Raw genomic sequence first — 24770 nt, 5'->3', positions numbered from 1 at the left:
CTCTGGGCGGGCAGGAGGGCGGCTACAGGGCGGCTCACAGAAGCCGCAACCTGAATCCCCCAGATGGGGTGAGGCGGGGGGTGGCCACGGAAAATTGTTCCCGGGGAGGGTGATGGGAGTGTGGCAGCTCGCTAAGGATAGGTGAAGGAGAAAGATTTGCAGCGAAGGGGGAAACTCATTGGCCCTTTTTGGACACCTTCTACCCAGAGGGAGCAATTCTGTGAAGGAGGTTTGATAAGCTACTCAGGAGGAAAGCATCCCTACCCGCACCGCTAGTTGGTCCTAAAATGTTGTGATGGTGACGACAGCCAGTTTATTGGATGTTTCCAGTGTGTGAGGCACTGGGCTAAGAGCCTTAATGTACAACATGAGGGCGGTAGATATTATCCCCATTTTACAGATGGAGCCAAAAAGGTTATGTACATTTTTATGAGTATCATAAGGATACTCATAAGTGACATATGTGATGTCATATGTGACATAGCCATAATGAGAGAGCCAAAATTCAAATCAGAATCATTTCTTGGCCTTTTGGGTCACACTCAGCGATGTCCAGGGGTTAATCCTGGCTCTGCACTCAGGAATTACTGCTGGTAGTCCTCTGGGGACCATATGGGCTGTGAGGGATCGAACCCAGGTCGGCCATGTGCAAGGCAAATGCCCTATCCGCTGTGCTATCGCTTCGGCTGCTCATTTGTGATTTGTTTTGTTTTTGGACACATCTGGCCATGCCTGGGAGCTACTACCAGCTTGGGGGGACCATGTGGTGTCAGAGATCAAATCTGAGCTTCCCACATGCATATCAAGTGCTCAGCCTCAAGCTGAGCTAGCTCTCTGGGTCTTTTAGATGCAAATTTCATTCTTAATCACTGTTATTCCCCCCCAGACTGGGAAATCTTTTTGTTGTTTGTTTGTTTTGCTTGTTTTTGGGTCACACCTGGCGATGCACAGGGGTTACTCCTGGCTCATGCACTCAGGAACTACTCCTGGCGGTGCTCAGGGGACCATATGGGATGCTGGGAATCGAACCCGGGTCGGCTGCGTGCAAGGCAAACGCCCTACCCACTGTGCTATCACTCCAGCCCCCAGACTGGGAAATCTTGAGTAGTTGAGGGAACTCTAGAAAGATAGTCCAGAGTCAAATGATATTACTGAAAAATGAGATCAACTAAAAATCAAAGAAACAAGAATGGGTGAAACAGAAAGGAGGAATAGTAACAGTGATAATTATTAGTGCCCACTACTTCTCAGGGGTGGGAGGCAACGGATCGAAGGACCCCCTTAGATCTGTAAGTGAACGGAAGCTGGTGATCACTACGGTTCTGCTTTGACAATTGAAAAGCTAAAGTTTCTTTCCTTCTTTGTTTACTTATTCATATACTTTGTGTGCCTGTGCTTTGGAGGCCACACCTGACGGTGCTCAGAGGCTCCACCTGGCTCGGAGCTCAGGGATGGTTAGCGGTAGTCTAAGGGGACGTTATACTGTGCTGGGATTTGAGTCAGTGTTGCAGCCACCACAGCTGTGCGCTAGGCCAGCAGCAGTGGAGCCTTCATCCTCCCTGTCGGCCCAGAGAAGCTGAAGTTTAGAGATCAGAAGCAACAGAGAATAAGCAACAGAATAAGATCTCAAGGACTGCTCCGCTGGTCCTGAAATCTCGCGTCCACCCTGATGGGCTTTGCCAGGCCTCCCTGTCTAAGCCCCTGTCAGCCCCTCACCTCCTTGCCTCCCTCCTGGACAATGAAGAAGGGGTTGGTGCCATCGGTCACTGTGAAGGTGAACCGGTCTTTGAGGGAGTTGCTGCCGTCGTGGTTGTAGCTGACCCGGTTCTGGTAGATGTCCTCCATGGTGAAGGTGGAGGGGTGCTGAGAGCGTGGCCCGCTGCCAGATCGCTCGATGGTGCCGTGGCGCGGTGACTGTGTGATGGTGAAGGTGATGAACCCGGCCTGCAGGGGTGGCAGGACGCAAGAGGAGAAGGGGAAAAGACCAGTGAACGATGGTTCACGGACATGAATACAGGAAAAGGAGCGCTCTCTTTCTAAGCACAAACAATGAAGTGGAAACTCCAGAGCGACAGTACAGTGGGTAGGGCACTTGCCTTGCACACAAATGACCCAGATTCAAAATGACCCTTGTCAGAAGTGATTCCTGAGGACTAAGCCAGGAGGAAGTCCCTGAGCATAGGTCGATGTGATTCCTAAAACCAAAACTAAAATTAATATGAACCCCCCTAAAACTGAACTTATATTCAGGTGTCCTTTAAGAGTTCTCAGTCTTAGGGTGAAAGAAATAGAAACTTTTTTTTTCTTTTTTGCTTTTTGGGTCACACCTGGCAATGCACAGGGATTACTCCTGGCTCTGCACTCAGGAATTACTCCTGGCGATGCTCAGGGGACCATATGGGATGCTGGGAATCAAACCCGGGTCGGCCATGTGCAAGGCAAATGCCCTACCCGCTGTGCTATTGCTCCAGCCCCGAAATAGAAACTTTTGAAATAACTTATGTTCCACTCATTTCTCCCCAGTTTTCCAAAACCTGTCTTCTGGTTTTGGGTTTGGTTTGGAGGACATACCCAGAAGTGCTCAGGGTTTTCTCCTGGCTCTGTGCTCACGAATCACTCCTGGCGGTGCTTGGGGAACCATTTGGGGTGCCAGATATTGAACCTGGGTGAGCAGCATGCAAGGCAAGTGCCTGTACTATCTCTCTGCTTCCTCACTGTATCACTGTCACTGTCATCCCCTTGCTCATCAATTTGCTCGAGTGGGCACCAGTAATGTCTCCATTGTGAAACTTTTTGTTATTGTTTTTAGCATACTGAATACACCACGGGTAGCTTGCAGGCTTTGCTGTGCGGGCGGGGTACTCTCAGTAGCTTGCTGGGCTCTCTGAGAGGAATGGAGGAATTGAACCCAGGTCAGCTGCATGCAAGTCAAATGTCCTACTCGCTGTGCTGTCGCTCCAGCCCATCACTCTTGTATACATAATCCCATATGCATCTGAGATAAAGCTAACCTTCTAATTGTTACTTCAAATGTGACATGGAGAAGGAAAAAGATAACTAGAAAACCTTGCTCAAGACTCTAATGATTTCCACCAACTTAGGATAAGATGCAAAGGCCTCCTGTGTGCCAAGAAGGCCTTCTTCACCCCTTTTTCCACCTCGCTCTGCTCTCACTGTCCTTTCTCCAGACCGTTTGCTCACTGCGTCGCAGCCCCTGGTCTCCTAGATGTCATTCATGGGACCCAGGCACCCTTGGAACTTGACCACGGCCTTTTGCACTTCTGGTTCTGCTCAGAGTGAATAACTCAAACACACACACACACACACACACACACACACACACACACACACACACAGAACTTGCTCTTTCACTTTATGCTGTCTCTGCTAAAAACCATCAGCTCTAGGCGTTCTGGTAAGCGGCGCAGCAGGCCGAAGACTGCTCCGGACACGAAACCGGGCCAGCAACACCGGGGAACCAGACGGAGGAGGCACAGCCGGTACGCCTTCTCCAGATGGAGCCCCGGCGACAATGAGCAACGACTAACACGGCTCCGGGATGCGGGACTGGGACAACTCTGAACCACTCGGCCGAGTTAGCAGCCAAGTGATCTTTTCAAAAAATGAAAACATACAATCTATTGATGCCATCCAACATGTCTGACTGGTGGAGGAAAACCTCCAAATAATGATAGTGAGATTCATGTTGAAAATTGAACGTAATCAAAGCAAGGAAAGAGTAAAGTGAAAAATGTCTGCCACACAGGCAGAGGGGGAGTGGGAGGGGGGTATACGGGGTTTGGTGGTGGATCAAATATGAAAACTTTGTAACTGTATCTCACAGTGATTCAATAAAAAATAAAATAAAAAATAAAATAAAAAATAGCTTTAATTAAAAAAAATTAAAAAAACAAAAACCATTAGCTCTAGGCTTGAGGATGAGATTCAGGGGCAGGGGGCCGGCTTTGTCTGCATTCTGTCTCCAGGACCACCTCCCATTCCAGAGGCCTTCCCAGACCACTGGTGAAAGAAGCGCGCCCACCGAGTGCACTGACCATTTTATTTATTCTTTTGGTGGGAAGAGTGTTTTTTTTAAAAAAAATTAATTCATTTAAAAAAATCGAACCACAGTGAGAGACATAGTTACAAAGTTGTTAATAACTGGGTTTCAGTCACATAATGTTCCAACATCTGGTACTTACCACTTTAAACATGATGTTATTGATCCCCTCTTCACCTCTCTGTTCCCATAACTAGAAGGTAGAGGCTCTTACGACTGAAACCTTATTCTGTTCCTAGCAGAACATCACACTAAGTAGGGAATAAATATTTGCTGGGAGACCGAACGCATGAACAAGTTCTGGCATGGAAGATTGTGTATAGAACTGATTAGTAAGAGCTGTAAAGGGAGTGAATTCTATCACCATGTTAGACACTTTACTCTGAATGTTTCATGAGAATAAGAGCTGAGTTTCTACGTGCCTCTTTTACTACACAAAGTTCATTCACGACAGTGTGCATCAATAGCAATAATGAGTTGACATCCGGAGGAATTGGAATGATGTGGCAGAAGGTCAAGGAGCAGAAAAGTTCTGTTCATCCAGGTAGAGAATTTTAAAAATGGGTAAATTACCACCTACCTAATTTTCTACACAGATGCTAATTTATAATGATGTGCATCTGGAACTTACACAATATTATCATGCCACATAACTTCAATCAAGATTTAGAAAAAAAACTTGTTAAAAGATTGTCAGATGTAAGTGGAGCAAAAAATAAGTGCATCTACAGTTTCAGAAAGGAGTGGATGGGGCCAGAAAGATAGTATAGCAGATAAGGGGCTTGCCGTGCATGAAGGGGACCAGGGTTTTATCCCCGACATCCCATAGGGTCCCCTGAGCACTGCCAGGAGTGATTCCTGAATGCAGACCCAGGAGTAACCCCTTCGCATCGCTGGATGTGGCCCCAAAACCAAAAAAAAAATAAGGAGTTGAAACCATTTTTTTTCCCAGAAATGTCCATTGTATTTTGTCTGATGGTCATGGTACCTTCTGGCATTTCAATCCTTCAAGGAGGCCTGTGCTGACCTCACCCTCAGGAAGGACCCGAGCAGAGCGACAGATGGCGCCCCTGGGGACCCTCATTCACTCACACAGCTCCGCATATGCTCACCTCAGTGTCTGCATCCACGGCCTTCAGCTCGAACTCTGTAATGGTCTTCCTCACTCCCTCCTGGACCCGCAGCCCCGAGGTCTGGACAATGGGCAGCGAATCATCCACAGGGAGAATGGTGATGTGAAACGTCTGGGTCACCTAGAGTGGCAGACAGGAGCAGGTGGGGCGGGATGCTTGTCTCTCTCTCTCTCTCCCCAACGCTCGGATGACTGCCTGCCCGGAACCCCAAGTGGCCTCTTTGTGAGGAGGGTCGGTGAGGGTGCCCTGTGCTGGTGTGCACTGAGCAGAGGAAAATGATGCCCTGAGAGAAACAAGACCCTCCGCCTCCTCCATGCGCAGGAGATGGCATTGAATCAACGGTCACTCTAGGAGGGAATCAGGGCATCCTCCTACCTCGTGGACTCCGTCAGACAACGTAAAGCTGAAGGCATCGGAATGTTTCTCGGTCTCGCTGGAATGGACATACTGGATGTTCCGTGACATCAGGTCAGCCTGAGTAAAGGAAGTGATCCGGAGACCTAGCGACACGGAAGAACAGGCATTAGGCATTCTTCTAAGGCCAGGAAGATGCTGTTCACTCACCTGATAGAGCCTTTTGTATTCTCCTAGCATCCGTAGGCTCCCACCCAAGACCCCGAGACAGACTTGCTGCTGTGTTTTATTTTCTCCAGCAGCATATGTTCTATAGGAGCACGATGTTAACTTAATTATCTTGGCTCTGCCACGTGCGAAAGCAACAGCAGCTGCTCTGTGGATGTTATTCTCCTTTCTCCTGTGGTTTATGTCTGCAGGTCAAATATCTGAAAGGTAGAGTCATTCCTCTCTTCTCCAAACTCCTCTCATTAAGTTTTATGTTCCCTCATAGTCTTCGAGACCTTCCTGCAAATCTGCTCTGACTTTAACATTGATGCATGAGCATCTGAGCACGAAAGTTGCAGGACTTAGCTAAAGAGAGCCTTCCCGCGGCAATGAGGAGGCATCGGCGGTCAGCCTACTTTCAGGGGAAATTCTCCAAGTCCATCACCTCCCCAGGCTCTCTGCCTCTAGTACCCATATACCACAGCAGCTAGGCTGCCAGTGACCAAACTTACCCGGAGACCTGGGAGTTTGGGGAATCCAATCTGTATCAAATCTAAAATCAACTGGAGAAGTAGCATCCTTTAAATGCTATGATTCAGTGGGTCAACAATACAACTAAGACTGTTCCATTTTATTCCTTTCGGAATCAGTTTCAAAGTTAAAAAAAATAAAGAAGAGGGGTATGGTGCTGCCAGCAGGTCAACCTGTACCCATAGGGCAAGAGCATCAATAGCCTCATGGTGCCTTCAGACTTCCAGATACCCCAAAATTTCTGCTGCACCTTTGGCCAGACCTCAACAACTTGGGGCCAAGTTTACCAAGAAATTAAACAGCCAAAAGTTAGGTATGTGGGAGACACACCCATAAACCACCTCTAGCTCAGCTATACACGCTCTTTTATTGGCCTTATTTCAGAGACCCATAAATCTCAAAAGAGATCAAAAGATGCAGTTAGGGCCTGTAGCGCAGAGGTAGGCAGAAACCCATGATTGAGCGCTCCAGGCCCGCTTGGATTGGGACTGGGCCTCTTCCCCCCAGGTCCCCAGTTTCCCAGTAGCTTGGCAGTCACACCCACAAACTGCCCCCAGTGCCATGTAATCTCATCAATGGCCAACACCCAGGGACTATAAACTAAAATTCCCGAAAAAGAGCGCCACAGAATGTCCTGACCCTGTGCCTTCACTGGGGACCCCAGAGGGGTGCGTGTGAGAACCCTCCCCACCCCAAGGGACCCAACTCCAGCAGCCAAAACCTTCACAACCCAACCCCCGCCACTCTCAAGGCTGCTCTCCACGCACTAAGGTCAAGCCTCACACATGAGTGAAATCCTACAGAACCCAAGTAATGTGGAATTTTTTGTGACCTTGGACTCTGGGGTCAAGGGGACCAGGAGCGAAGATCCTCTGGCCACTTTCTCCAGTCTCTGGTGACCCAGGGGTCATGCCCATAAACCAACTCCAGTCAGCAGCGCCAGATAATCTTGTCATCAGTCACCATCCAGATCACATGGCTACTTTTCCCGAAACGGAGCATAACATGAGGCCCACATAACCATGCCACCGGACTCCACGCCAGGCTGTCTCACACAGGGTGCCCCAGAGTGGGGTGGGTGAGAGCCCTCCCCACCCCAAAGGACCCAGCTCTGGAGGCCAAAAACCTCCTCAACCCAACCACTGTCATGTTCAAGGCTGCTCCCCACGTGCTCCGGCCAAGCCTCAAATATGAGTAAACATATTCCTAGACCGTGCTGCCGCTTTTGTGGCCACGTGACACATCATAAAACACCCCCTACCCATTCTCTGGGCTGGAACGATAGCACACCAGGTAGGGCCTTGCACACGGCCAAACCAGGTTCAATTCCTCCGTCCCTCTCGGAGAGCCCAGCAAGCTACCAAGAGTATCCCGCCTGCACGGCAGAGCCTGGCAAGCTACCCGTGGCGTATTTGGTATGCCAAAAACAGTAACAACAAGTCTCACAATGGAGATGTTACTGGTGCCCACTCAAGCAAATCGATGAACAATAGGATGACAGTGCTACCCATTCTCCATAATTACCACACCACATTTGATGGGGTTCAGATAGTAGGCAATAAATCATAGAGGGAAATATATATATATATATATGAGCATATATACGTATTTTCAGATATATATATATACCAAAGCTCACATCACCCAAACTTTAACAACATGTTAGTGATATCTTATAGAATGTCTTAATGGCTCCTGCCAAAATAGAACAATCTTCACACTGTTTCCTGTATAAACATATTTTGTAGGCATGTTCAGCAGTTCTTCATAACAGTCAATACAAAATATATTATTTTGGTTGTGTTTTGGGACAGTGATTGGGATTTAGGATGGAAACATCCCGAATTTTGTGGTGGGAAGGTGTAATGGTGGTTGGATTGGTGCTTGAATATTGAACGTAATCAAACATTGTGAACTAACTTATAAAATTACAAGATAAATTAAAGTAATGTGGAGTTCATGCCCAATTCCATCAAGTTCATCAATGGCTGAATAAATAGTAGTGCTCCTACATTATAAAAAAAATGAAAACTACTTTATTTTATTTTGGTTTGGGGGCCATACCTGGGGGTGCTCAGGGCTGATTCTGGCTCAGCACTCAGGGAGCACTCCTAGAGAGATGCAGGGAACCACATAGGGTGCTGGGGATTGAAACTGGGCCTGCTTCATTCAAGAAAAGTATGCCGCATGCTGCATTGTTGCTTAGCCCTTACAAAATGACTTTAGTAAGGCCAACCTGGCCCACCAGTGACTAACACATTGATGTACTCATTTGATTGCTATAGAGGCCACTTCTAAGAGAAGCGTGTGCTGGGGCCCCCAGAGCCACACCCAGCGGCTGGTGCTCAGGGGCCCCCAGGGAAATACCTGGCTGTGCCATGGAGTGTCAGGGATCAAACTCACAAACGTGCGCATACAGCTTACATCGTGCTCTCATACTCATGCTACCTCCCTAGCTCACATCTATTTAAAATTAAAAAATTTATTTATTTATTTATTTTTATTTTTAATTAGTGAATCACCGTGAGGGTACAGTTACAGATTTATACATTTTTGTGCTCATGTTTCCCCCATACAAGGTTCGAGAACCCATCCCTTCACCAGTGCCCATTCTCCACCATCACCAGTAAACCCAGCGTCCCTCCCCCCCTCCCCAGTCCCGTCTCCCCCCGCCCCACACTGCCACTATGGCAGGGCATTCCCTTTTGTTCTCTCTCTCTGATTAGGTGTTGTGGTTTGCAATAAAGGTGTTGAGCGGCCATTGTGTTCAGTCTCTAGTCTATATTGGGCACGCGCCACCCCTCCCCCGCATGACCTCCGACCACATTTTACTTGGTGTTCCCTTCTCTGAGTTGCCCAGAATGAGAGACCAGCCTCCAAGCCATGGAGTCAACCTCCTGGTACTTATAAAATTAAAAAAATTTTATTCATTCTTTTTTTTTCAAAATTTAGACACTGTGATTTACAATCACTCTATCACCGTTATACTGTTATCCCACTGCTCATCGATTTGCTCGATCGGGCACCAGTAACGTCTCATTGTGAGACTTGTTGTTACTGTTTTTGGCGTATCGGATAGGCCACAGGTAGCTGGCCAAGCTCTGCCATGCGGGCAATACTACTAATAATTGATTTTCAGACATACAATGTTATAGCACCACACCCACCACTGTAGTGTCAAATGTCCCTCTGCCAGTGTCTCAAGGTCGCCTCTCACCCACCCACTCCTCCCCATTGACAAATTCAATGCTGTATGTCAGTCAACTCCATCAGTTGCTTATCATTAGCCATTGCTATTTTCTTTCTATATTTCTTCATGTTCCACATGTGTTTTTCCTTCTCCCTCTGACTGGCTTCTAACTAACCTTCTACTCCTGGAAGGCATCTTTTGTTTTGTTTTGTTTTAAAGAATCAGATAGGAGCCATCAGGGTATCGCCAGCCCTAATCACGCAGAGATGTTAATCATCACATGAACTCCAATCATCATGTTCTATCTGCCCTCTGAATAGAGGAACAGGGAAGGGTTATCCTACCTGATGATCTCCTCAAAGGCTTCTTAATTGCAAAATTAAGTGGTCATCACATCTCTGTTTTTCAGTGTCCACCAATATTTAGCAAAACAGCCCAGAATTATTCTATCCTAGGGCTTCATTATCTGGAGCTAGCCAAGACTGAAATGTAATCTTATTTTTTAGTTCCTCAGCATACATTTCCTTTTTCTGGTTTTAGGTACTGGGATATTAATCCAGTGCTTTAGCCTGTTCTGAGATTCATGTGCTATTTCCTGGGATTTATTGTTTGTCATTGTTAATCCTGGCAAAACCAGTTGGGTTTTCCTGTAAAATAACAGAGAGACTCGACTCCGGTTGCTTTACATTTAACTGTGACATCAATATCACTGCTTTATCTAAAAAACAAAAATCCAGGGTAGGGTTTATATTTGCATCTCTATCATCTGAAATTTGTCACCCAGACACAATAGCCTCCTGGATACTGGAGCATTAATTTTTTGATGAGGCATTTTATATTTCTGGGCTTGCTACATCAGCTCTTGACAAGGGAAAAATGTAGCCCTCTGTCTTCCAGCTTTGTCTTGTGACTCTGGACAGAAATCCATACTGTTCTTTAAAAATTTAATAACTTCAGGCTGGTTGCACTGAAAATTTAAATCTCTGGCCCTGATGTGAATCCATCCTCACAGCTCATGGGAAAACCTGTCTCTGGATTCCCACAGTCAACTGGTCACCCCATTCATTCTTCTCCTTACGAGTCAGACTGATTAAGGAACATGATAGATTTCCTTCCTTTCTCTTAGAAAGGAAGTTCAAAGATTGATCTTATTTTTAAAAGAACATTTTTTTTACATAGAGTAAATTGGCATGTAATAAATTGTAGATGATTAAAGTGTATAATTTCATGACTCCCAAAAATCCACGAAACACCTTAATCATAATTGTACATGTATCTGTCACCCTAAAGCATTCAACAGTATCACCCTTCAACCTTCCCTTTCTGTCTTACGCATAACAGCAAATGAATTATCTTTGGTCACTGTTATTAGTTGGCATTTTCTCTAATTTTTAATTTATTTTTATTTTGGGTTTAGGGACACATTTGGTGGTGCTCAGGGATTACTCCTGGCTCAGTACTCAGGGATCATTCCTGTCAGGACTTAGGGGACCATGTGGGTGCCAGGGATATTAATTACATATTATATATATTACATATTGATTAAACCCAGATCGTCCAAGTGCAGGACAAACACTCCCTACCCACTATACTATCACTCGGCCCCCTTCTCTATTTTTGAAGAAAGCCAATAATACAGTCATATTGTTCTCGGCCTCTCTCATTCTACCACTATTTTTTTATTTTGCAATTTACTCATATCCTCGCATGTACTCATTTCTTTTGATAGCTGAGTAATATTCCATGATGTGGATATATTAGCCTGTTTGTGGACATTTAGACTATTTCCAGCTTGATTACAAGTAAATATGCCATTAACATTTATGCATAAACCCTTGTATAGACACAAATAACTATTGTAGGGCAAATTTCTAAGACTAGAATGGTTGGAATATGCTTGGCATGTGTTTAGCTTTATAGAAAATTGCCAAGCTATATTTCAGTGATGTCACTAGTTTTCCTCCAACAATCTATATATAATAGCTGTCGGGCTGATCTTAGGAGGTCTTTCAAAGTTCAATCTCATAGTCACAGACCAGCCACAACATGCAATAATTTCTGTTTTCAATCCTCTAATGACTGAGAGGCCACAGTCGGCAGATTACCTTCGTTTTGATTATGACACTGCAGCAAAATTAGAAAAGCCAGATGACCCATCAAGGTCACAGAGTTAATAAGAGGAAGGTTTGGGGACTGGAACTCAAGGTTAGATATGCTGGCTGGAAATTTATTTTGAACTCTTCTAGCCTGTTCAGCTAAAGAACCCCTCGGATTTCACCCTGATACTTTAATTCCTTCCAATATAAAAATAATATGTCTATGAAAATAAAAGAACAGGCATAAAAGTGGAAGATCACAAAAAACACTCACAGATCTAACACTCAAAGGTCATCATCATTATAGTTTTGAATTGAACTGTTTCTTCTAAGATAGTTTCTAGTCTAATCACCTTTGACTAGATTGAGATTATTGATTTTGATGGAGCAGTTTATATTATCAATACTTATTAAGGGAGGGAGGTTAACCAGCTAAAACCAGAGTGTAAGTTTCAAGAGGACAAGAATATTTTGGTTGTTTCTCCACTAACATGTACTCCTGAAGAATGTGTGAAACCCAAACTGGTCAGTAACTTTAATTTACTTATGATAATTGATATCTGAGAAGTGTTACACACAAACTGCCAATCTTCATCCACTTCCAACCTTGTTTAGTCTTTGCTAATTGGGCACGGGAAGGCTTCAGTTACTCACCAGCAAGAAGGCGCTTCAAGTAACATACTGTCCCTGCCGGCTGTCACAGAAGGTAGTTACTGTTTGAAATATCTTGAAGGCTTTTAATCTCTCGGAAGGTGTTTTCAGTCACCAACCTGCTGGCTAAACTATGTATCTGTCAGTATTCCGGAGACCCACATTAACCCTGTCAGTTTTTCCAATTCCCCTGGAGCCAGCACATTAGAGGAAGCTCAGGCCAGGTCAGAGAAGTGAGAGAGGAACAAAGCGTCTCTGAAGAAGCTGCCTCCCTAGTGGGAGGCTGGGTGGCTGCCCTGGCCGCCCTGTTTTCAGAGCAGATGGTTGTGTGCGTGATGTCTGGGTCGTGCCTCAAGCTTGTGCTGTGGGAAACTTGCATTTCTTCTGCCTCTCATTTTCTTCAGAGCCCTGTGTTACGGGCTTACCTGTATTCCATCATTTCATACGCTCAAGTGCTGACCCTCCGTCCCTCACAACATGCCTTCATTTGGAAATGAGATCCCTGCAGATACAGTGTGTTAAAGTGGGGTCATCAGGACTAGCCCTAACGCACCGTGATGACTACCTTTATACACAGGGAAACGTGGGCATAGACTAGGCGCGGCCAGGAAGGCGAGCAAGGAGACCGGGCTGGAGAAAGCGTCTTCCCTCAGAAGGAACCCCCGTCCCCACAGCGACCCAGGCCTCCAGGCCATAGACCTGGGAGGGGAGGCATCCGCTCCGTCGAGGCAGCCTGGCACCGCTCTGTGTTCAGGGCTTGCTTCACCACTGGGCCCAGCCCCGAGCCGGGAGCACAGGTGGAATAACTACTTTGCGAGAGCAGCGCCCGTGGGAGGGGCCTTTCCTGCTCCCCCAGCCCTCTGTCGGCCGGACCCTCGTCTTCTGTCAGGTCTCGAGCTGTACCTGCCCTCCAGCGGCGACTCTACACAGACTTGCCAGGGTGGGGGAAGGACCCAAGCGAGGGAGGGAAGGAGGCTTCCCTGGCAGGAGGCGGGGCTGGCGTGGTAGCCCAGGCTCAGGCGTTCCCTGACACCTCTGGGCAGGGCCTAGACGTCACTGTTCTAGATACAGTTCACACAAGGCTGTGTGAACTGTATCTCACTGTGCGTCACTGTTCTAGACGCAGTTCACACAAGGCTGAAAACAGTGTATGTACCAGGAAAGTAGAAAGAACAATCAGAAAACTTTCTTTGACCCTTTTTTAATTTTCTTGATTATATTATTATTATTTTTGGTAAGCTGTGCTTATTTAATCCTCAGTGGTACCCCCGCCCCCTGTGGCACTCACACATTGGGTCTTGGTGCTCGCCTGTGCTGGAGATAACACACGTGCGACAGGATTGAACATGTGCTGTCACGCTTTGGTGTGCGGGCCTGGGAGTGGGGGAGCACGTGAAGGGGCATGGGGCATGCCTGGCCGTGCTCAGGGCTTACCCCGGGCTCTGTGATCAAGAGTCACTCCTGGCGGAGCTCAGGGCACCAGATGCAGGGCTGGGGACTCGGGGGTTGATTCCAGGTCTACACTTGCAGGGCTAGTGCCTTAACCAGGTCCAAGGCAGGTTTCTTTGTTTTTGTTTTTGTTTTTGGCCACACCAGGTGGGACTCAGGTGTGGTACCAGGAACCCAGGTCAGTCACATGCCAAGTAAGTGCCATACCCCCTTTGGCTCTGGCCCCAAATGCAGGTATTTTTATTTACCTTAATTTTTTTTTTTGCTTTTTGGGTCACACCCAGCGATGCTCAGGGGTTACTCCTGGCTTTGCCCTCAGGAATTACTCCTGGCAGTGCTTGGGGGACCATATGGGATGCCGGAGATAGAACCCGGGTCGGCCACGTGCAAGGCAAACGCCCTACCCGCTGTACTATGGTTCCGGCCCCTTACCTTAAATTTTTTAATTGAAGATCTATAATGTACTAAGTTATTCATGATAGGTGCATCTTAGGCATATGATAATGCAACCCCATCCCACCACCAGAGTCAAATTTCCTCCGCCAGTGGCCCAGGCTCCCTCCTGCCGATCCACCTCCTCTACCTGAGCCTCCTCTATCACTGAGCCAACCTTAGGCACTTTGGCCTCTTTTCATTAGTGTTGCTTTGTCTTTAGGCCCCACCTCGTGGTGCTTAGGGGCTACTCCCAGTTCTGTGCTCAGGAGTTGCAGCTAGTCTTGTTCGGGATCATGCGTGGTGCCAGGAACAAGACCATGGCCTCTGGCATGCACAAGAACCTCTCCAGCTCGTATTCTTTCATGCGTTTTCCCTGACACATCACCTGGCCATCGGGTGTGATAGATCCAGCCCTATAGCACAGAGCCTTATTTTAGCTTATATTTTGAATTTCTGAAGTTGGGATAGTCACAGTCACCTTGGAAGAGGCAGATAAAATGGTGATGACAATAAGATTAGGTACTCAGTCTTATTCAGTCTCTGGGACAGCAGTCAGAGATGAAGTGACATGCATTCTGTAGGTTTTGTTTTCTTTTTAAAAAAAACAGGGAGGGGCTGGAGTAATAGCACAGTGAGTAGGGCGTTTGCCTTGCACGTGGCCAACCCAGGTTCGAATCCCAGCATCCCATACGGTCCCCTGAGCACCACCAGAGGTGGTTCCTGAGTGCACAGCCAGGAGTAGCCCCTGTGCATTGCCGGGTGTGACCCAAAAAGCAAAAATAAATAAATAAGGGGAAATTTGAGTGACTGTTCCAACAAGAGAACTGCTTGTATCTGGTGATCATAATAATGCTTCCCAGTGCTGCGAATAATGCTTTGTAGTGACTACGGAATTGGCCAAGCACTAAAGGCACCATCCTGAATGGGGTAGAGAGACACCATGGGTCACAGACCATGCATGCAGCTGGCTTGGGTTCAAGTCTCAGCACCAAATACTAAACCTCTGAGCACCACGGGGAATAACCCCCAAACAAAATTAACAGCAACAGAAAGCACAACTGTGACTGGTTGGGTGATGACAGAGACGGGCTCCCTGCTGCTGTTCTACCTTATGAGAACTTACATGAGCCGCTCTTGGACATAAGATGAGGGAGGGAGGAGGAAGCCTAGGGGTCTGGCTCTGCAGGCACAAACAAGTTAACTTCGTGCCCAGCACCGGGGACATCCTGAGGGAGCCTGGGCTCTGGGGTTGCCTGATTCCTCCGGGGGGGCGGGGGGGGGGAGGTGACGGGTCAAAGCCAAGGATGTCCCGCTCAGCTCGCTGCTTCCTTCTTCCCCTCTCTCTGCATTCCTAAACCACAACGTTCTTTACACAAGGCACCTGGGCATTCATGCGGCCAGTCGATTGGGAAATAGGGTTCGGGGGGAGGACAGGACCTGGGAAGAAAGCCTGCTTCTCCAAGAAGAGCCTGGAAGGTGAGTTTCAAAGTCTGAGTCAAGTTCATCTTTTGGGACAGGGATGGGGAGGAGGTTTGTTTGAAAGGAAGTTTGCAATTTAAAAAACGCTAACTCGGGCTGGAGCAATAGCACAGCGGGTAGGGCATTTGCCTTGCACACAGCCAACCTGGGTTCGATTCCCAGCATCCCATATGGTCCCCTGAGCACCACCGGGAGTAATTCCTGAGTGCAGGACCAGGAGTAACCCCTGCGCATCGCCGGGTGTGACCCAAAAAGCAATAAATAAATAAATAAATAAATAAATAAAAATGCTAACTCTAGCTCCTTCAAGAAGAACTTGAAAGTGAGTAAAGAATGGGAAGTGGAAAAATGACGGGCAGTACCCTGGTAAGTTCCTGCAAGATTTCAGACCAACCAAGAGACTTAACATATTGAGACCAGCCCCAAGGAGACTCACCTCAAGGTGCAAGTTGTGGTGATTTGTGACCAGATAATAACAGAAGATCTTACACTTGAGGGAGGGAGGGCTGGGTCCCTTTTCTTTTTCTGGAGGTGCAGGGGATTGAAGCCAGGGTCTCACACATGCAAGCTATGTGCTCTACTGCTGAGCGACAGCCTGTCTGAGGGATGAGGTCTTCAATGGTGATATTTCACTTAAGCCAAGTACAGACTCGTGAAATCTAAGTGGAAGTGCTGCTCCTCAGAAGCAGGACCCTACAGAGGACGTGGCTGAAGCTGCCGGAAGGGCAGGAAACACCCAGAGACTCACAGAGGCTGACGGAAGCTAAGTGTGGTGGGCAATAGTTTCCTTCAAAAAGCGCCCCCTGTTGGGATGAACAGATCAACGTTGGCCCCAGAGCACAGGGAGGAAAAGAAAAGAAAGAGTGTGTGGGGGGTGGGGGGTGGGGGGAGAAGAGACAGACAAGAAGCAATGGGGGCCGGGACAGGGATTAAGGTACGAAGGTGGCGTTCAGGAAAGACAGAGCCAAATACCCAAACCACAGAGTCAACAACGCTGACATCAAGAGACCCAAACTTTAACAACCAAACTTGGAAAGGTTTGTCAAGAGGGCGGGCTGGAGGCGGGGCTGGGAGGTAGGGGTGAATACAGGAGGGCATATAGGTGGCGGGAAGCTGACACTGGTGGTGGGATCGCTGCTTACAAGAGTGTAAGTCAAAAACTCAACCACAAACAACTTTGTAAATCACAGTGCCTTAATTAAAAACAAAAAACAAAAAATTGTGGGGCTGGAGTGATAGCACAGCGGGTAGCGTGTTTGCTTTGCACGCGACCAACCTGGGTTCGATTCTCAGTGTCCCCTAGGGTCTTTCGAGAACCTCCAGGAATAATTCCTGAGTGCATGAGCCAGGAGCCAAAAAGAGAGAGAAAAAAAAAAACCATCTGAAATCCTGCACAATCGTAACTAATTATAACTCGAGGCATGGTACTGGAAAAGGGCAACATTAGTCTGATTCAGACTTGCTGCAAACTTTCATTTGAATAAAATTATATCAGCTCAGTATTTTTTAAAGCATCCCCTGCATCTGAGAGATGGCTCAAAGGGCTGGATCCTTTGTATGCAGGAGGCCCTAAGTGAACCAGCACCGGGGCCTCGTGGTCCCCTGAGCAGAGTTTGGAGCCATCCCCAGCTGCGGGGCACTTCCTTCCAGATACAGCCCGACCCCCTCCCACCACCGAAACAAAGCCCTTCCAGGAAGCAGGAAGCCCCGGTGGCTGGCAGAGAGGACGCCTGCCTCCCTCTGCTCTGGAGTCACCCGCTGGCGGCCCTTGCTGAGAGTGATGCTCTCATCTGAAAAGTGGGTTTGTGGCACGGGGCTGGTCTACGGGGTCTGGAGGGGAACTGTTGGTCTAAGAAGGAGCCACCCAGTTGCCGGTCTGCAAAAGGCCAATGGAAGGGGCTTCCAAATGCCTTTGGGGATTCTGACGTATGATAAAGGACCGTTACTTGGTCTGGCTGAGAATTTTCCGTGTGCACTTCAGCCTCTGAGAAAGGTATGGCTACGTTGGCAGCATCTGTGCCGAGAATAAAGGACTTCTCTCTTTGATATGCTCTTGGAAGAAACGGTACCTTACTCTTCTTCAGGGAGGGAGGTTTGGGGGCCATAGCCAGTAGAACTCAAAGGCTACTCCTGGCTCTGTACTCTGGGCTTACTTCTGGGGTGCTCAGGGGACCATTATGTGGTGCCAGGGATTGAACCGGGGTTGACTTCATGCAAAGTAAATGCCTTTACCCCTGTACCATCTCTCCAACTCCAATAACTATGTAACTATTAAAATTTCAGTAGTGCATCATTCTATACACGGCATTATTAAAAGTCCAGGTCTGTCCCTCACTTCGTCCAATTTACCCGCCTCACCATTTCCTTTTCTGGAGACCACTAATTAGGTCAAACAGTCTAAAATTCCATTTCTATCTTCTTTCGCTGATTCATTTATTTCTCTATAAATCACATAAGAGTGAAATCACACTCTTCTACTCCATCTGAATGACTTAATGGGCCCTGTGTGTGGCACAGGGCAGGATTTCGCCATGTTTTAATAGCTAAGTAGTCCATTATGTATACATACCACCTCTTTAACTTTTCACTTTACAAAGAGTCACAGTCAGGTAAACACAGCCTGGGGAGAGAGGGAAGGAGAGAATTCTAGCCAGACGCTTTGTGAAGGCTGGAGGCGGTGGGACAGGCCAGGCCAGACAGCGGGGTCTCGTGAATAATGGGGTCGGGGCCAGATGCCTGGGTCTGGAGCACCGGGTTACTTAAAGAGGCAGATTGAGTAACAGACTGAGTGGGGTAGGGGCCCTGTGGATGGGAAACCAAGCCTTCAAGAAGGGAGTGTCCCTTGCTCTTCCTCTCTTTTGGAAAGACACATTCTTTTTTTCTTTTGTAATTAAAAATAATTTTTTAAAATTGAATCACTGTGAGACAGATCCTTACAAGGCTGTTCATGATTCAGTTTTAGTCCTACAGTATTCCAACACCCATCCCTCCGCCAGTGCACATTTCCCAGCACCAATGTCCCCAGTTTCCCTTTCATCCCCCTCTTCCTCCCCACTCCTGTCCCCCGAAGGTCCCTATGGCAGGCGCTTTTCTTCTCCCTCCCTCTCCCTCCTTCCCCCCTCTCCTTTTGGGCATTGTGGTTTGAAATACAGATACTGAAAGGTTATCAAGAATAGCCCTTTACTTTTAACACTCAATTCTTGCCCAATGTGATCATTCCTCGTTATTATTGTCATACCGTTCCCCTCTCTATCTTACCTACCTCTGTCCCACACAACTTGTGGTTGATTCTAACCACTGACCAGTTGCAGAGGCACATTTTATTTTGAGTTTTGGAGTCACACCTGGCGATGCCCAGGGGTTACTCCTGACTCTGTACTGAGGATTTACTCCTGATGGTGTTCTGGGGTCCATATGGGATGCCGGGGACTGAACCAGGGTTGGCTGCGTGCAAGGCAAACGTCCTACCTGCTGTGCTATCACTAAAGCTCCAAGAAAGGTGCATCCTTAAGGGAAGGGAGAACACAGGGAGTCTCTCCGATCGCCCTCCTGGCTTGGTCTAGAACTGGAACTGAATCCAAACGCAGGCTGAGCCTGCAACCCGCTTCCATCCATCCCACCTTCTGTCTAGGATGCACTTTCCTTCCGTGCTGCCTGCCGACCTTCCTCCTTTCACGGGGCAGACCTTGGAGCAGCCTCCTGGGGGCCCGTCCTACAGACTGGCTTGGAGGACAGTGGTGCTCAGGGCCTGGCCACCGGGGGGCAGCTGCAGCGCCTCGCTGACAGCGCTGCCTTCTTATGCTCCGAACGGTTAGATTGCACGAGCCCAACACAACAGTCCAAAGTCTGTCCTTTCATCTTTGGAGAGATACAATCAGCGGCTTGACAGAATCCTGGCAGAAGCAATTAGCTCATGAATTAGTTATCGAGTGTCTCATGCAGCCAAGGGCTGGCAAATGCTGATCTGCAAACTTCCCTCAAGAACTTTGGGACAAAAGGGTCAGCCACCTGCGTTACTTGGCTGCAGGGATTTTAGCCCATCCGTCCGTCCATCCATCCTTCCTCTCCCACTCCTCGTGCACACCCCTCTCTCCTCCACTACCCTTTCCGGGGACCCAGACTTGGTCTCCTGCCCTCACCTCCTTTGCTGACCCCCCCATCCATCTCTCCAGGCTCATCTCGAGCTGCTCCCCCATCAGTCATGTGACTCCAGGCAAGCTGGTCCTCTGCTGCTGTGAGGTGCTGGCTGGTTCTGCCCGGGGCTGTTTACTGTCTGTCTAGGATGTGAGCATGGCTAGTGCTCATTCTCTTCAGATCTCTGTTCAAACGTCCTCTTATTATTAGGAAGACTTTTCTCACCCCCTTGCTTCTCAGACTCTGGAATGCCCTGATTTCTCCCTCTCTACCTCCACCTCTAGCGACACTGTTTCTGCTTACTTGCTTGCTATCTGATGCCCTGCATCTGAAAGTGAGTGCTGTAAGGACAAGCACGGCTCTCTTTGGCGTTTCCCAGCAGAAATGAATAAAGAATCTATAGCTTAAAATCCAAATAAAACCGATACAGAGCTACAATCTCCTTCTAGCCGCCACGGCCTCTTTGAAGTACAAAATAAAGACGAGTTTATCTTCAAATTGCTTTTCAGCAAGTGTCTCCTGTCTTCCCATCCATTCCGCTGCCAAGTTCCATAGGTTCTCTGCTTGAAACCTGTAATTCCTTCCATCCTTTCATCCTATTTATTGAATACTTACTAGGTACCTGGTGTTGTCTCTTACATTATTCTCACCACGCTATTCCCACCGCTGCTCTTTTCGATGAAACCTCTCTACCCCCTACCTGGCCAAAGGTGAATCTTCTTTATCACTGTCACTGCTTCCTATTTTTTTTCCAGTTCATCCTATTGGATGCTGGATAAATTTCATCTCCCTTCCCTGCTCAAAATTCTGCAGTGCTTCCCTATTGCCAATTGAATTAAATAGAGATTACTTACCCCGGCTTTGAAGACTCTCCATAAAATCTCAATCTACTCATGAGTTCCATCTAGTACTATTTTCAGCGTAGAGGTTTTCTCTAAACCGGCCTACTCATTGCTTTCTCAATGTGCCCACATGCTGTTCCCATCTCTAGAAATAACACAATTTCTGTCTTCCCCAAATCTGTCTTCCAAGAGCCCTCGGCAATGCCAGTGCTGTGAGCCCTCCCACCGGAGGTGTCCTCTCCCCTACTTTTGAGTCTAATGACAGCAGGTTTAGACGGTTATAAACACCTGCCATCGTGTCCCCGTGCTGCCGTTATCTGCAGAGGAATGTTGACCGGAAATGGCAATCGAATCTTTAATTCATTTGTGTGTGGAGCATTGGCTATGTGTTTGGTATCACGCAAGGCAGTATGTAATAGTACACATTTAGTTCAGTAGTAAGTAAATACTCATGAAGGAAGTTCCTAAGTGATAGTGGTCATTCCCAAATGCCCACCAACTCCCAGCACTTGGGTTGATGGACCGAGAGCTGAGAAGCTGACCTGGCGAGGTTGCAAGTTCCAGGTGGCCCAGCTGCGGCTGTCTGGTGACGTTGTAGGTCAATTCCGCAGGCACACGCTCCTGGTCAGTGGCAGAGAGCTGCAGAGTTGTGATTTTCTTCACTGAGTTTTCATCCAAGACGAGACCTTTATTGGTGATGATGACTGGCGGAGATCTGTCTTCTGGAAAGATCAGAAATGGATTTGAGACGGGATCTTTTTGGTCTCCTTTCTTTAGCTCGAGGCTTGGGATCTAAGGGTGAGACCCCTTAGACCAGTCCTGAGGTCTGACCCTCAGAGGGGCACCAAGGAATTGGAGCTTCACACAAATGGGAGGGAGGTGATGAGTCCAGATTTCCATACCAGTTAGGTAAAGACAAAGGTTCAAATCTTAACCACAGTGTAAGCGACAGACCCTCGGAATATTAAAGTTTTTTGAGAAACCCAAATCCTTTTACCCTGAACGCTGATGGAAAACGACTGGCCGGTCAATTTGTTGCCATCTCCATCAACCACGTCAAACTTAAAAACAAAGCTGCCTCCAGGTTCTCCTTTTTCATGACTATATTCCAGTTGGCCTGTAAAAAGGACAAGAGAGATTTGCTTGAGCACTTTTCAGTCTCCATTTCTGATGTCAACGGGTCTTCCCCATCCAGTGAATCAATTAACATCATATCACTTTAGCTCTGCTTTTGACATTTCCATCTAAAGTATTCACTCCTCTCCTGTCTTCTCCCACTGTGGACATTTTCATAATGAAGGGTCCCGTTAGAATAAAGTCATCGCAAACAACACTGCTCGTGGTTGAGGCCCAGCCTTTGCGAAAGGCCCTGACCGCTGTGAAAGACTGTGAATAACTAGATCAGCCAAGTTGCCCACATGTGAAATGAGTATGACTGTACCGGCACCACAAGTGTGACCTTTCCTGTCATCTTTTCACAGGGAAAAGAATATAGGATGCAGCGCATACTCTCCCAGAAATGATTGTACTATTTCCTTAAAGAGCCTTCGTTATTTTTGGAACAACAGGGTGTACAATCAACCCCGAAATAAACAAATTAAATGAGCTCTGTAGAAAAGCCAAAATTACCGATAGGCATCTGCAATGTATTAATAATTTTGTTTGTTTGGGCCTGAGGTTAAATTTGGGGGGCCATACCTGTTGGTACTTGGGACTAACTCCTAGTGAAGTACTCAGTGATCACTTCTTGCAGGGCTCAGGGGACTTTTTGGGCTGCTGCGGATTGAACCTGAGTCAGCCACACTCAAGGCAAACACCCTATCCACTCTACTATTTCTCAGGTTCCTGCAATATATTACATTTTGTTAACCCACAGCTTCACTTTTAAGTACTTATCCACGGAAATATAATCAATTGTTTGAGAAGAGGCACCTAGTCATGTTTTTATTTTATTTAATTTGTATTTACTTGGTCACACCTGGAAGTAATCAGGGCTTATTCCTGGTTCTGCACTCAGGGATCACACCTAGAGGGCTCAGGAGACCATATGGGATGCCAGGGATTGAACCTGGGCTGGTCTCATTCGAGACAAACACTGTGTCCACTGTACTAATGCTCCAGCTCTCCCGGTCTCGTTTTCCAAAAAGAGACACAGAAGCAAAGAAGGAAGGAATTACTCTCCTTTGGCCCTTTCCTAAAGTTATGGTAAGTCTAATGAGTTTATAGCCGCTGCCAACTTTAGGTGACAGTACACAGATAGGACATTTATGTCTACTTTCAGAGGTATATCTCTGCTGCTGAGTGGAACTGCACCTCATCACTTGGCTGTGGATTAGTTCCTGCGCTGCCCCCCCCAATGTGCCCCCCTATTTCTATCCCTCAAAGTATTGTACAGGAACTACGTGGCATTGAACATTCATGCTTTCACATGGCATCAGCATTTCCTGGAGGAGGGATGAGCTATGCAGTCTCCCCCAGGCAGCTCCTATTTATGCCCTTCCATTCTGCTTAGTTCATTAACTTGTGCTCTTTGGGGAGCTGAAAAAAAATAAAAGACATAAATTGTTCACCTACAGCAGGCATAATTTTCACCTTAATCCATCCCAATTCACTTCTTTTCATTACTGTCTTTCTCTTACACACACGCACACACACACACACACACACACACACACACACACACTTTTGAGCATCAGAGCGCGTGAAAATGATTTTGTTCCCTCTACAATGGCCCCCAATTCTATCACTGCTATGTCAAAGCATGAGCGCATTTCAGTCAAGAAAGATAGTCCTTTTGTAAAAAGCAAAATATCGAGAAGAAAGCCTAAATGAAGCTATAATTCAGTGATTATTCAAAACAGATGGGCTGACTTGGAGCAACAGTACAGCGAGCGGGTAGGGCTTGCCTCGCTCCAAGCCAATGGGGTTCAGTATCTGGCGCCTGCCAGGAGTGGTGCCTGAGCAAAAGCAGGTGTGGCGCAAAAACAAATCCAAACTAAAGCGAAAGAGGGCACAGCTTAGTGCTACTGGCTTCTGGGCACGGGACTGGACCTGGATGTGGCGGATGGGGTGTCGAGGCTGACCTTGACTGATGTCCACCTGCGTGAAGCTTCGGACGGGGCCCTCCACAGAGATTCGCTTCACGTTGTCGCGCTGGACCACCTGTAGATGCCCTGCTCCAGGCTCTTCCCTCAGCACGTACATCACCCGACGGGCATCGGAGTGGGTGTCTGTGGCCTTCAAGTGCTGTTCTGTGATACGTGCCGCCGATCCTGGGAGAGAAGGGAGGAGGACCCCATCATTTCCTCTGAACACCATGTCAAAGACGTTCAAACCCAGACACCAATGGATGATGACACACGCTCAGGAGGAAGCCCCAGTCGCACGCCTTTCTCAGTTTCAAGCTGAAGAGAGTTCAACTTCACTAAGCAAAAGAGTCTCAACTTCCCACTTTGCGACCCTTCCTCTCCCTCTCCTTTCTCCATCAGTCCCCTCCCTACCCTCATTTAGCTTTAAGAGGAGTTTTTTTTTTTTTTTCTCTCTCTCTCTGGAAACATTTCCAGTTTCTCTGCCCACTCTGTTCCTGTGATGATGCAAATCTATGTAATAGCTCTGAGTCTTGTGACGTTCATTACCCTCAAGACCCTTAGGAAAGCCTGCTGGGCCAATTTATTTATTAGCTGTCTTGGGGGATCACCAAAAGAATTTGACAGAAACTCATCAACTCATCTTGCCGCTCTCACAGAGAAAGCGGGTGTTCCTTAAGGCTGAGGAGTGGAGCACTACGCTTGAGCCCTGGTCCTGTGAGGAGTGAAGAATGGAGGCAAACGCATGACCACAGAAAACATCTCTCTGGACAACCAGCTGCTTCCCTGCCTGGCCATTTTCTATACTAACATATACTGTAGGTTTTGGTAAGGAAGATCCCAAGCTCTCCTAGCCACGCACCCTGGCGTGTGGGGAAGTGTTCCACTGAGCCCGGAGCATATTCTGGGCTGAGTTAACCCCAACAAGGCACGTTTATCCATTTGTCACCCAGGTCATTCTTAGTGAACAGCCTTGATGGATGAAGGGAGGTCTCTCTGGGACAAAAACCAGGTTTCTTATGGTGATTCTACTAGAACGTAGGACAGCCCCCCACCTCCACGTTCCTCTTCTGTCCTGCAAGTCCCAGCTGGACCCTTGCGTCACCCCATGGGGCCTGGGGAG

The 24770-nt window shown here is 47.5% G+C and overlaps 1 protein-coding gene and 1 non-coding gene across 2 annotated transcripts in view; both read right to left on the bottom strand.

The window, feature by feature from the left end:
• The window catches only part of FRAS1 (Fraser extracellular matrix complex subunit 1), a 523736-nt gene that overhangs the window by 78434 nt on the left and 420532 nt on the right, over nt 1-24770 (bottom strand). Inside the window, exons 45-50 of the mRNA XM_055139083.1 lie at nt 23645-23833; nt 21559-21678; nt 21104-21283; nt 5569-5693; nt 5173-5313; nt 1717-1944 (exon numbers count right to left, since the gene is read on the bottom strand). Of these exons, the coding sequence (XP_054995058.1) occupies nt 1717-1944; nt 5173-5313; nt 5569-5693; nt 21104-21283; nt 21559-21678; nt 23645-23833 (983 nt within the window). The remainder of the gene's footprint in view (nt 1-1716; nt 1945-5172; nt 5314-5568; nt 5694-21103; nt 21284-21558; nt 21679-23644; nt 23834-24770) is intronic.
• Nucleotides 9696-9826, bottom strand: LOC129405327 (U8 small nucleolar RNA). Its single transcript, XR_008630495.1, has one exon. It is a non-coding gene; the product is annotated as a U8 small nucleolar RNA (small nucleolar RNA).

The sequence above is a fragment of the Sorex araneus genome, chromosome 5 (assembly GCF_027595985.1).
Source record: "Sorex araneus isolate mSorAra2 chromosome 5, mSorAra2.pri, whole genome shotgun sequence".
Taxonomy (NCBI): domain Eukaryota; kingdom Metazoa; phylum Chordata; class Mammalia; order Eulipotyphla; family Soricidae; genus Sorex; species Sorex araneus.
This window is presented reverse-complemented; position numbering and strand designations above follow the sequence as displayed.